General features: G+C 44.8%; 1 protein-coding gene across 1 annotated transcript in view; it reads right to left on the bottom strand.

Moving 5' to 3' along the window:
- The window catches only part of LOC101425791 (C-type lectin domain family 18 member C), a 40,736-nt gene that overhangs the window by 3,673 nt on the left and 23,802 nt on the right, over positions 1 to 13,261 (bottom strand). Inside the window, exons 4-7 of the mRNA XM_058279530.2 lie at positions 11,993 to 12,214; positions 1,380 to 1,477; positions 868 to 989; positions 607 to 714 (exon numbers count right to left, since the gene is read on the bottom strand). Of these exons, the coding sequence (XP_058135513.1) occupies positions 607 to 714; positions 868 to 989; positions 1,380 to 1,477; positions 11,993 to 12,214 (550 nt within the window). The remainder of the gene's footprint in view (positions 1 to 606; positions 715 to 867; positions 990 to 1,379; positions 1,478 to 11,992; positions 12,215 to 13,261) is intronic.

Raw genomic sequence — 13,261 nt, 5'->3', positions numbered from 1 at the left:
GCCCCGAGCCGCTCCTCCCAGGCCCCCAAAAAGCAGGGGACAGCCGGCCACAGCAGGGACACCCCTCTGAGTCATCAGCCTCATCTGCGTTTCTAGCTGCCTCCACACTCGGCCTCTTTGGTTTGATCCCCGTTGTAGAGAGAAACGCATTGGGGCCTAGGGGGTGAACTGCCTGTGGTCACAGAGCTGGGACGGGGACGGCAGGACAGGAACCTGCTCTGGCTCCCCATTCTCTCCTCTGCCCACCACCCCAGAGTCTAAGTGGCCAAATCCGACCCCATCCCCCATTCTCCAGCATAGCTCAGGGCCTGGCATGCAGTAGGTGTTCAATGAGTGCCTGTTAGATGAACACCAACAGTGTGCAAACAGCAAGCTCCCGCTCCATACTCCCTTAACATACTCAACTCTCCCAAGTGCTCGTACTACCACTGCCCAGGACACACCCCACCAGCCTGTGCGTGCACATGTGCGCACGGATGCACAGCCTGGCTCCGCCCCCTCCTCACCACCTGGGAGGCTGCCTGCATGCACCCGGGGGCACTGGGTGTCATCTGCCCATGCTGGGCCTCCAGGCAGTCACCAACAGGAACCATAGGTGCCCCTCACCTTGGCAGAATCTGCCCGTGTAGCCAGGAGGGCAGTGGCAGCGGCAGGTGCTAACGTTGAGAAGTCCGTGGTTCTGGCAGTGCATGCGGCACGGGTTCCTGGGGACCTCTGGTCAGACGAGGAGGGCACTTGGAGAGGGGCCTCCTCCCAGCACGCCAGGCAGGTGCCTTCCCAGGATGCTGCTCCCCCCACCCCAGCTCACCAGACCAAGCCCTCATGTACCTGCTGCCCCAGGAGGAGGCAGGCAGGGTGGGCACTTACCGCAGAGCCCCCCTGTGTGGTCCCAGGCTTTGAAGCAGCCCGAGACGCTGGCTGTGCAGAGCGAACACCAGGCACCCTTCTTATAAGGGTGGATTGTCTTTCCGTTTACCTCCCAGTTGCCCCTGCGAGAGCAAACCAGGGTCTGTGCGGGGTGGCCTTGGGCAAAGCTGGCCTTGCTGCTCCCTCTTGCCCGATCAAAGAGTTAGGGAGGTGGGTAAGGTGGGGAGCGTTCTTAGCAAAGAAAAGATGACCCCCAAACTCAGAGTGGTCAGGTTCCCTGAAAGCAGGGTGGTGCTTCCAGGAAGGAGCTTCTGCAGAGAAGCCACAGCCTGCCTGGCAACATCCTGGGTGCCCCACTTCTCCACCCTCTCTCTTTCCCTCTTTTCCTCTCTCCTGCCAAGAGTGCAGACCAAGGGTTAAAGGCCTTTGGGGTGGATGAGTTTGTGTCTTACCCAGGATGAAAGTACCTTTTCTTCGCCCCCGCCCCCCAATCAGGGGGTGGCAGGGCTTACCCAGGGGAGTAGGCACAGGCCAGGGCCTCCATCTCCGCCTGGCCCACCGAGCAGAGATGCCGCCCACAGCCCAGCTGGCTCGAGGTAGCCCACACGAGCTGCAAGAGACACAGTGGCTGGGAAACCCTATCACAGGCTACCCCTCTCCAGCCTGGGGCAGCAGCACAAGCGAGGCTTGCCTGGGAGGGGACACATCCCTTGCCACAAACCAGGCACGGAGCTCGCTCACCTCCCTCGGGCCTCAGGAGCAGCAGCTGTGCTGTGCAGGGCTACCAGGATGGGTGGGCCTAGTCAAGAAAAGTAGTCACGAAAAGCTTTCAGGGTCTCAGGGGAGGAGAGGGATGAGGTTCCCGGGGGAGGAGAGCAGAGCAGAGCGGAAAATAAAGACTTGGACGTCAAGGGGATGGATTGCAAAAACAGCCACACCCTTCACTTCTTTCTGTAGTCCACTCTTTTAAATGTGACTTGAAAGATCTTCAAAGCACTTTAAAGCTCTTTAAATCCCAGGCTGGCCTGCCAGAGGAAGAGATGAGCCAGTTGAGGTTGTTCTCTGGTCACAGGTGTGCAAGTGAGCCCAGTCCAGACGAGAAGAACCCTCCAGCTGAACCCCACCCAAATTGCTGAACTGCTGAATCCTAAGCTAAATGATTGTTCTCCTTTGAAGTCACTAAGGTTTTGGTTGGTTTTTGTGCAACAAAAGCTAACAGATAAAGGCCTTTAATAGTATCAGAATTAGATTTAGGGAAACGGACTTTGGCCCAGTGGTTAGGGCGTCCGTCTACCACATGGGAGGTCTGCGGTTCAAACCCCGGGCCTCCTTGACCCGTGTGGAGCTGGCCCATGTGCAGTGCTGATGCGCGCAAGGAGTGCCGTGCCACGCAGGGTGTCCCCCGCGTAGGGGAGCCCCACGCGCAAGGAGTGAGCCCCGTAGGGAGAGCCGCCCAGCGCGAAGGAGGGAGCAGCCTGTCGAGGAATGGCACCACCCACACTTCCTGTGCCGCTGACGACAACAGAAGCGGACAAAGAAACAAGACGCAGCAAAAAGACACAGAAAACAGACAACCGGGGGAGGGGAGGGGAATTAAATAAATAAAAATAAATCTTTAAAAAAAAAAAAAGAATTAGATTTAAAATCTTAGCATCAGTGACAACTTGGAAATAGCACAAATGGTAGATATACTAGGAAACTGAGTAAACTCTGATAACCACTAAAAATGACAAGGATGAGACTGGGTTGTGGCAAAAAAAATATGAAGGTGTAGTCACACTGATGTACTGAACAATTTGAGAATATGCATACTTTAAAGGAGTACACTGACCCCTCGCTAAACCACAAAGCAAGTTTCAACAAATGCCAAAAAATCCATATTCTACAGACCACATTTTATTAATTCAATGCAATAAAATTTAAAGTAAGTAATTTAGAAGTAAAAGATAGGGAAGCGGATGTGGCTCAAGTGATAGGACTTCCACCTACTATATGGGAGAACCTGGGTTCGATCCCTGGGGCCTCCTGGTGAAAAAGAAGAGAAAGCGTGCTCGCGCGGCAAGCCAGTGCCCGCACGAGTGCCCACGTGGTGAGCCAGTGCCCGCATGAGTGACTGCGTGAGTGCCCGTGTGGTGAGCCAGTGCCCCGTGCAAGTGAGTCATGCAGCAAGATGATGACACATTAAAAGAGAGACAAGGGGAGAGTCAGGGTGAAGTGCAGCAGAAACCAGGAACTGAGGTGGCACAATTGACAGGGAGCCTCTCTCCCCATCAGAGGTCTCCAGGATCAAATCCTGGTGAATCCTAGAGGAGAGAAAATGAGAAGACAATACAGCAAACACAGCAGGGCAGGAGGAGGGGAAGGGGGAAAAGAAATAAATCTTTAAAAAACAATGTAAAAGATAACACGTAGTTTGAGAAATTGAATATACACTTCAAAATCAAAGATATCATTATGAAAAACAGAAAACACTTAGGCCTAAATGACAATGAAAACACTAAATACTTATTGGAGGGAAGCAGATGTGGCTCAAGCAATTAAGCTCCCTCCTACCACATGGGAGGTTCCTGGTTTGGTTCCTGGTGCCACCTAAAGAAGATAGTGAGCTGGCACAACGGGCAGGCGTGGCAAGGTGACACAACAAGATAACAAGAGACACAAGAAGCAAAACATAATGACAGACACAACAAAGCAGGAGGTGGAGGTCACTCAAGTGACTAAGCACCTCTCTCCTACATGGGAGATCCCAGGTTTGGTTCCCAGTGCCTCCTAGAGAAGAACAACAGACACAGAGAGCAGACAGCAAGTGCAAACAACAAGGGAGGTGGTGGTAAATAAATAAAATAAATCTTAAAAAAAAAAAACCCAAAACTTATTGGATGCAATTAAAGAAGTTTAAAGGGAAACTTACAGCCTTAAAGGCATATAGTAGAAATGAAGACTTAAACTTAATGAGGGGAGTAGGTGTAGCTCAGTGGTTGAGTGCCTGCTTCCCATACACAAGGTCCCAGGTTCAAGCCCCATTATCTCCTAAAAAATAAAAATAAACAAAATAATAATAAAATAAAAAGTTAATGAGAGGGAAGCCAAGTTGATGGCAGAGTATTGAGCTACTGGAGTCAGCTTGTGCTACAGGTGCAGTTAGTAATCACCCAGAGCTATGTAAAGCACCTGTTTGGGGGCTCCAGGAGACCAGAGGCGTATTCTGCAACATCCTTGAAAGTATGGAAGGAGGTGACTGACCATCTGTGAAGAAGATTTGTGAGCAGAGCCCTGCACGCCCTGGAGGTTGGTGCCCGCAGCACAGGCTGCCTCAAGACCTATTCCATGGCTGGAGTTGGAAGCTCCATTTCCCAAAAAACGGGGGAGGAAGACACGGTGTGGCACTGACTTCAGCTACTGATTAGTAAATTCAGTGGGCTAAAGTGTAATCCTAGTAACAGCTTAACTTTGAACCTGTCCCAATCAGAAAGAGGCCAGGAGCCACCATTTGAACTCTGCCCCTGGCACAAGGGGAAGCAGGGCTGATTGAAAATCATAGTGCTGGTAGGGACCAGCTTCTTTCCATCCTGATCAAATTGCAGCTCTAGCCTAAACCCCAGCCTCACCTCTGGCAGAGAGAAACTGGGGGGACCTGCACCACTTCTCTGGGAAACTGCAAGCCATGCTGCAGAAACCGGTGCCCATCCTACTCTAGCGGTGCAGCCCATCTCAGGAGCTATTCTGTGGTTGGAGTTAGAAGCTCCATTTCCCATAAACTGGGGAGGAAGAGACAGTTGTCCACTGAATTCAGCTACTGATTAGTGGACTCGGCTGGCTATGAACAACTTTATGCCAAAAAACTAGACAATGTGGATGAAATGGAAAAATTCCTAGGAATTATGCATCATGATCAAGTGGGTTTTATACCAGGCATGCAAGGATGGCTCAACACAAGAAACTCAATCAGCATAATACACCACATTAATAAATCAAAGAAGAAAAATCACATGATCTTACTGGGTAATGCAGAAAAGGCATTTGACAAAATACAGCATCCTTTCTTGATAAAAATATTACAAAAATAGGAATTGAAGGAAACTTTCTTAACTTGATAAAGGCCATATATGAAAAACCCACAGCTAACATTGTACTCAATGGTGAAAGACTGAAAGCTTTCCAATTGAGATCAGGGACAAGACAAGGATGCCCCTTATCACAACTGTTGTTCAACATAATGCTAGAGAGGTTCTAGCTAGAGCAGTCAGGTAAAAGAAAGAAATAAAAGGCATCCAAGTCAGAAAGGAAGAAGTAAAACTTTCACTATTCACAGAGGATATGATCCTATATCTAGAAAATCCCAAAAAATCTACAACAAAGCTGCTAGAGCTAATAAATGACTTCAGTAGTGTCAGGATACAAGATCAATACTCAAAAATCAGTGGTGTTTCTGTACAATTGTAATGCTCAATCTGAGGAGGAAATCTGGGGAAAAATTCCACTTACAATAGCAACTAAAATAATCAAATATTTAGGAATAAACTTAACCAAGGATAAAAAAGCACTTGTATTCAGAAAACTATAATTCATTGATAAAAGAAATTTTAAAAGACCTAAATAATTGGAAGAACATTCCATGTTCATGGATTGGAAGACTAAATATCATTAAGATGTCAATTCTACCCAAATTGATATACAGATTCAATGCAATCCCAATACAAATTCCACCATCATTTTTTAAGCAAATGGAAAGCACAATTATCATATTTATCTGTAAGGATAAAAGGTCCTGAACAGCCAGAAACATCTTAAAAAAGGAAAAGTAAAGTTGGAGAACACTCACTTTCAGACTTTAAATAATATTACCTAGCAAGAGTGGTAAAAACAGCATGGTATTGGCATACAGGTAGACACATAGACCAATGGAACTGAATTGATGGTTCAGAAAAAGACCCTCACATCTATGGCCAAGTGATTTTTGACAAGCCTGTTCAAACCCACCCAGCTGGGACAGAACAGTCTATTCAACAAATGGTACTGGGAAAACTAGATATCCATAGCCAAAAGAAAGAAACACCAATCTCACACCTTATACAAAAATTAACTCAAAATGGATCAAAGACCTAAATATAAAAGCAAGTACCATAAGGCTCCTAGAAAAAATTGTAGGGAAACATCTTCAAGACCTGGTGGTAGGTGGATTCTTTTTTTTTTTTAAAGATTCATTTTTTATTTATTTCTCTCCCCTCCCCACCTCCCCAGTTGTCTACTCTTTTGTGTCCATTCACTGTGTGCTCTTCTGTGACTGCTTCTATCCTTATCAGCAGCACTGGGAATCTGTGTTTATTTTTTTGCTGCGTCATCTTGTTGTGTCAGCTCTCTGTGTGTGCGGCGCCATTCCTGGACAGGCTGCACTTTCTTTCGCGCTGGGCGGCTCTCCTTATGGGGCACACTCCTTGCACGTGGGGCTCCCCTACGCGGGGGACACCCCTGCGTTGGGCAGGGCACTCCTTACGCACATCAGCACTGCGCATAGGCCAGCTCCACAGGGTCAAGGAGGCCCGGGGTTTGAACCGTGGACCTCCCATGTGGTAGACGGATGCCCTAACCACTGGGCCAAGTCCACTTCCCTAGGAGGATTCTTAAACTTTATACTGAAAGCATGGGCAACAAAAGAAAACATGAATAAATTGGACTTCCTCAAACATAAACACTTCTGTGATTCAAAGGACTTCATCAAGATGGTGAAAAGACAGCCCATTCAATGGGAGAAAATATTTGGAAACCACATATCCAATAAGGGTTTGATTTTCATTCTTTACAAAGAGATCATACAAGTCACCAATAAAAGAGCAAGCAATCCAATTTTAAAAATGGGCGAAAGATTTAAATATTTCTTCAAAGAGGAAATACAAATGGCCAAAAAGCACATGAAAAAAATGTTCCATATCACTAGCTATTAGGGAAATGTAAACCAAAAGAACAATGAGATATCATCTCACACCACATAGAATGACCATTATTTAAAAAAAAAAGGCAACAAGTGCTGGAGAGGATGTGGAGAAATAGGAACACTCCTTCACTGTTGGTGGGATTGTAAAATGGTACAGCCTCTGGGAAGACAGTTTGGGGGTTCCTCAGGAAGCTAAATATAGAACTGCCATATGATCCAGCATTCGATTACTAGGAATATATCCAGAAGAACTAAAAACTATGACATGAACAGATATCTGCACACCAATGTTCATAGCAGCGTTATTCGTAATTGTCAAAAGACAGAAACAACCCAAGTGTCCATCAACCAATGAATGGATACACAAAATGTAGTATATACATACAATGGAATACTATGCTGCAGCAAGAAGAAATGAAATTGGGACACAAAGGATGGGTGAATCTTGAAGACATTATACTAAGTGAAGTAAGCCAGACAAAAAAAGCACAAATATTGTATAGTCTTATTAATATGAACTAAATACAAAGAATAAGCACATGTAATTAAAACCTAGAGTATAGGTTATTAGGAGATAAGAGGAGGGTTGAGAAGAACTACTGATGCTTAATGTACGTAGAAGTTTTAATTAACTTGACTGTAAAAGTGTGGAAATGGATAGGGTTGATGGTAACACATTATAGTGAGTAGCAGCTGGTTTATAAATGGGATTTATAAATAATAAATGTATAATAAAATTGAACGAAAGCTAAAGAATAATCTAGGGACTGATTAACACAGTGAACCCAGAGGTGGATGAGAATTGTGTTGAGGGTACAAACGCAAGAGTGTCCTTTAGTGAGCTAGAGCGGATGTACATCACTATTGCAGGGTGGTGGGCATGTGGAGAAGAATGGGAAAAGAAAACTACAACTGATGTGACCTATAGACTGTGGTTAACAGCAATGCTATAATATTCTTGCACCAATGCCAAGATGTACTGTGTGATAATGAGGGTGTATGGAAAAAGCGTGCCAATGTATGAGGTGGACTATGGTTGGTGGTAATTGCCTGATGATATTATTTTATAATCTGTAACAAATGTTCCACTATGGTATGGTGTGTTGGTGAAGGAGTATGGTATGGGAATTCTACACATGGGCATGATTGTTTTGTAAGCTCACAACCTCTGTAATAAAAATATGTTTTAAAAAAATAGGGTGGGTTGGGGGAACAATACACCAAATGGAAGATAGGACTATAGTTAGTAGTAATATTTTGATGATAGTCTTGCATAGTTTGTAACAAATGTTTCACAACAATGCAAGGTGTTGGTGAAGGGGTGATGTATGAGAGCCTTGTATGAGGTTATGCATGCTTATTTTGTAAGTCACAATCTTTATCATATACTTATTGTTTATGCATGTTCATATATGAATGATATACTTGAATAAAAAATATATTTTAAAAAACTAAAAAAAAAGTTAATGAGCGAAGAATCCACCTCAAGAAGGTAAAAAGAGTAAACCAAGTAAAGTAGAAGAAAATTAAAAATAAGAGCTGAAATAATAGAAAGGAGAATAAAGAAAACACAGAGAGGATAAAAACAAAAAGCTGATATGTTGAAAAGACAAACCTCTGGGAAGACTGATAAAGGAAAAGAAAGAAAGAAGCTATAAATAAGTATTACTGGGAATTTAAAAGGGACATAGCTACAGATGTGGTAGATTTTTCAAATCTCTGTTTAATTCTAGTTTTAAATCTCTGTTAAATAATGAACAATTATAGTTAATAAATAGGAAAACGTAGATGAGATGGACAATTTGCTAGGAAACAGAACTTGGCTAAACTGTCTCAGAAATAGAAAACCTGAAATGATCTAAAACCGATTTTAGAAGTTAAATCAGTACATGGCACATACACACTGAAAACAAACAAACAGACAAAATAGAACAAGGCCCTAATGCTCTACAGGAGAGTTATGGAAAAATCTCACAGAAATTATTCCAAGGAATAGAAAATGAGGCAAAGCTCCTAACTCACTTTATGAGTCCATTAAAGCATCGCTACCACTAGATAAGAGCAGTATGAGGAAAGAAAATTTCACTACCAAATAATATTTAGCATACCAAGTTCAGAAATGAATTTACAATACATGATCTCACATCGTATCACAATCAGGTAGGCAGGGGTGATATTCAAAATATTTGACCAGGAGTTAAACACTTGATTCTAGATTTTGGGAGGTGGGGGTTGATCCAAGGGGTCCCAGGGAAGAGGCTAGGTCAGTTACATTCTGGGAACTTGGGCAGCAATTATTTACTGATATTTAAGTCTGTTAGCACTTGAGCAATTGTTATAGCATATACCAGTGCAAGTAGGAAGGCATATAAGATTATGTGTAAAAGTAAATCTTAGCATTAGTATTATTATGATTGCATTTTCAAACAAGAGTCATCTTTCAGAGATATATACTTATTTGTAGATAAAATGATTTGATGTCTGGGATTTGCTTCAAAATAATATAAAGGGCAGGAAATAGGTGAGGATATAGATAACAAAAATAATATGGGGATTTTCTTTTCAGTAAGTAATTTATATAATCATTATACCATTTATTGGTTATATGGGTTGCAAATATCTTTTTCCACCATATGGCTTATCTTTTCTGTTTCTGTTATTGTTTATTGTATAGCAGATTTTAATAATAGCAATATAATTAATTTTGCTGATGTGTTTTTTTAAGATTTATTTATTTTATTTATTTCTCTCCACCAGCACCCCCCGTTGTCTGCTCTGTTTGTGTTCTTCTGTGTCCGCCTGTCTTCTCATCAGGCGGCACCGGGAATCTGTGTTTCTTTTTCGTTGCGTCATCTTGCTGCGTCAGCTCTCCCTGTGTGCGGTGCTACTCCTGGGCAGGCTGTGCTTTTTTTGCGTGGGGCGGCTCTCCTTGCGGGGCACACTCTTTGTGCATGGGGCATCCCTACATGGGGGACATCCCTGCGTGGCATGGCACTCCTTCCACGCAACAGTACTGTGTGTGGGCCAGCCCACTACATGGGCCAGGAGGCCCTGGGTATCGAACCCTGGACCTTCTATATGGTAGGCAGATGCTCTATTAGTTGAGCCACATCCACTTCCCTGATGTATTTCTTGATAGTTCATCTTTCATTTTCATGTTTAAGAAATCCTTTCCTACCCTCATGACAAAGATACTCTCCCATGTCTTCTTCTAAACATTTAGATATTTTCCTTTTTCATACTTAGGTCATTAAGCCATCTAGCATTTTTTGTGCATGGGGTAAGATAAGGATTTAAGTGCCATATGCTTTTTCCGTATGAATCATCTACCCACGAACTGTAGTGCCTGCAGTCAGACACCTACTTCATGTAACCAAACAGTCTGTTGCTGAGCCTTTTTCTTTATCCCCGCACAAACACTGTTTTAATTATTATGGCTTTATAAAAAGTTTTGATAGGAAAATCACCATATTATTTCTGTTCAAAATTTTCTTGGCTGTTATTGGATCCTGATTCTTTCATATGAATTTTACTATCATCTGGTCAAGTCCCTTCAAAACCCATTTTTGGGTCTTGACAAAAATTGCCTTCCATTTTACAATATTTGAGGGTAAGCACCCATTTTATGATATTGAGTCTTTCAAGCAATGAAATGATATATTTTTCAACTTAGTTAATTCTTCTTCTATGCCCTTCAGTCACAATTACAGTTTTTACCACAAAATATTGCACATCCTTCACTAGATTTATTCCTGGGTACCTTATAGGCTTTGTTCTAGTTTAATATTACATTTTGTAATTGTCGCTGGTATAGTGAAATGCTATTGGTTTTTGTACAGTGATTTCAAATCCTGTAACCTTGTCAAAGTTTCTAATTAGTTGCAAAGGCCAATCTCCTGGAAAGTCTGTGAAAGTAATATCACCTGAAAGTAATAACAGTTTGCTCCTTGCTCTCCATTCCTCTAGTTGAGGCCCCACCGCCATCTTATTGCACTGCCTAAAGCTCCAGGACAACCATGAACAGAAGCAGTAAAGCAGGCATCCTGCTCTTTCCCACCACGCACTATGCTTGCTGTAGAATTTAATAGATAACCTTTATCAGACTATACACAGTCTCTTCTAATGTGAGTTTAAGGTTTTTAAAAAATCATCACTGGTCCTGAGTTTTAGCAAATGCTTTTGCTGCATCTATTGAAATAATAAGATGTAGTTTTTCTTTAGTCTGTCAAAGAGTGATGACATATGTGAATAATTTTTGGGGTGTGTGTGTGCAAAGTTGTTACATGACACCAGATCTTCCTCGTCACGTATTTAAAACATTTTATTATAGAAAATTTCAACATATACACAGTGATCAGAGTGGTTTAATGAACTCCCATGTACCTATAACCTAGCTTCAACAATTATCAACCCATGGCTTTCTGGCTCATCCTGTTTTATCTATATCTTCACCTATTTCCTGTCCTGTATATTATTTTGAAGCAAATCCCAGATGTCATATAATTCACAGTGAAATACCACACAGCAAACAGCATGAATCTCCCATGTGTAAATGGATCACCAGAAGTTAATCTTGTAACTGTGCTCTGAAGTGATAAGCTCCAGTTGCAAAAGGAGAGGTACAAAAAGAGCATTTATGAACAATTTAAACTCATACAACCTACTTATACAAGTAGAAAAAGTATAAAAACACTTATACAGGTAGTAAAGGTATGAAAACATGTTTGGGATTTTGCCTGCTTGTTGTTGTTGTTTTTTTTCCACTGTAATACCCCAGCTCCTAAACAGTACCAGGTATAGAGAAAGCACTCAACAAATATTTGTTAAATGAAAAAAAAAAAAATCAAGCAAGAAAACACGCTTGGGAGTGATACTTTTGAACTTCAGGAAGGTGGTTCCCTGGGAGACAGTGGAGGGTGGGGTTGGGGGAGGCAAGAGGGGAAAGGCAGGGGAAGGGCTTCAGTTTTTTTTTTTAAGACATGGGCAATATAGCTAAATCTGCTAAATTTAATAAGTGGATAAATGATGCCCATTATTTAATTTATATTTGAAATATTTCACATCTACAGTTGAAAACAGTAAAACTAAACAAACGGGAGGAAAAGCAATCACAAATTTTAGGGCAGCCTGCAGCCTCTCCTGAGATGACCCCAGCTGGCCTTGCAGGCCTCGGAGCGGGTAGTTTGCCCTCACCTGAGTGTAATGGGAGCAGGTGGCGTTGTGGGCACACTCGGCCGCCTCGTAGCTGTACTGCTGCCCCTCAGAGAACCACAGGCCGACCACGTGGACAAAGGATGCGGAGCCTACAGGCAGCAGCTGTACGTTCCAGCCCACTTGCGGGGTGTGCCATGGGGTGGGGGGCAGGACCCCACAGAGGGCTGCCCTGGCTTGCGCCAGGCGGGCCAGGCTCAAGTCCTGGGGTGGTACAGACGAGACATCACAGGAGGCCCTTGGATGGGGGAGGAGGCAGATTGGGCCAGGCCTTAAGATGTCGTCGTCCCCCCCCCCCCCCCCCCCCCCCGCAGCCCTCTCCTGAGTATCCTCGGGGTGCCTCCTCGTGCAGAGAAGAGAGGTCCCGCTTGGCAGTGCCTCTCTGGCTGAGCCTGGCAGGCCGCCTCACCTCTCTAAGCTGGTTCTACTCACTTCACAGGGGCCAGTCTTCCTCGTTTCTCTCGTGGGCGTCCTTAGGCCCTGTGCAGCACGTACCCTAGGGGGATGGGTGCCCCCTGCGGGAAAAGTGCTAGCCCAGGCAGTGCAATGGGTGTCTGCTGTCATTTTTCCCCTGGGCAGTGCCAAGGCTTTCAAAGGGGTTCTCTTTGCCTTTAGGTAGACGTGGCCTCTGCCATGGTCAGACAGGCTCGCCTGCTCCCACCTCCCCAAGCTTCTACAATGTAAAAAGCTCAGCAGCCATGCCGGGTCCCCATCTTCCTGGGCCCTCCACCCCAGGCCTTGGAGCGGGTGGGGGCCCCCATGGGAAACAGAAGACCAGAGAGGGCGTGAGAGGTCCCCAGTCCCTGCAGCACAAGGCTCCACTTGTAGGAGGTACTCAGGATGAAAACTGGGACCTTGTGCAGGAAGCAGGTGCTCAAACCACTGAGCGACACCCGCTCCCCGTTTTATCTTTTCTGGAAATGCAATTTTCTAAGATGTTGACAAAAGGGCCACTAACCAGCTGACCGCAGCAGTCCCTTCCTGCCCGCAGGGCCCCGCGGAGCACGCATGCACGTACTAGGTGTGGAGGGGCAGAGCCGCCGCAGGGCAGGGAGCCGGGGAGAAGCGAGCCCCTTCCCGCCCGCATGCCCCACCCCCACCTCCTGGGAAACTGACCCCGGAGCGCTCAAGGTCGTCCCCGTTGCCAGAGCCAGCCTGGGAAGAGTTTACCGAGGCAGCCAAGGGGAACCCTGCCCGCCCCGCCCCGGCCGCCCTCCGCACCCTGGCCTGCTGATGTTTGGCTGGAGCAGC

This window comes from Dasypus novemcinctus, chromosome 18 (genome assembly GCF_030445035.2).
Source record: "Dasypus novemcinctus isolate mDasNov1 chromosome 18, mDasNov1.1.hap2, whole genome shotgun sequence".
Classification (NCBI taxonomy): Eukaryota; Metazoa; Chordata; class Mammalia; order Cingulata; family Dasypodidae; genus Dasypus; species Dasypus novemcinctus.
Note: the sequence above shows the minus strand (reverse complement) of the source record. Positions and strands in the feature narration are given on the sequence as shown.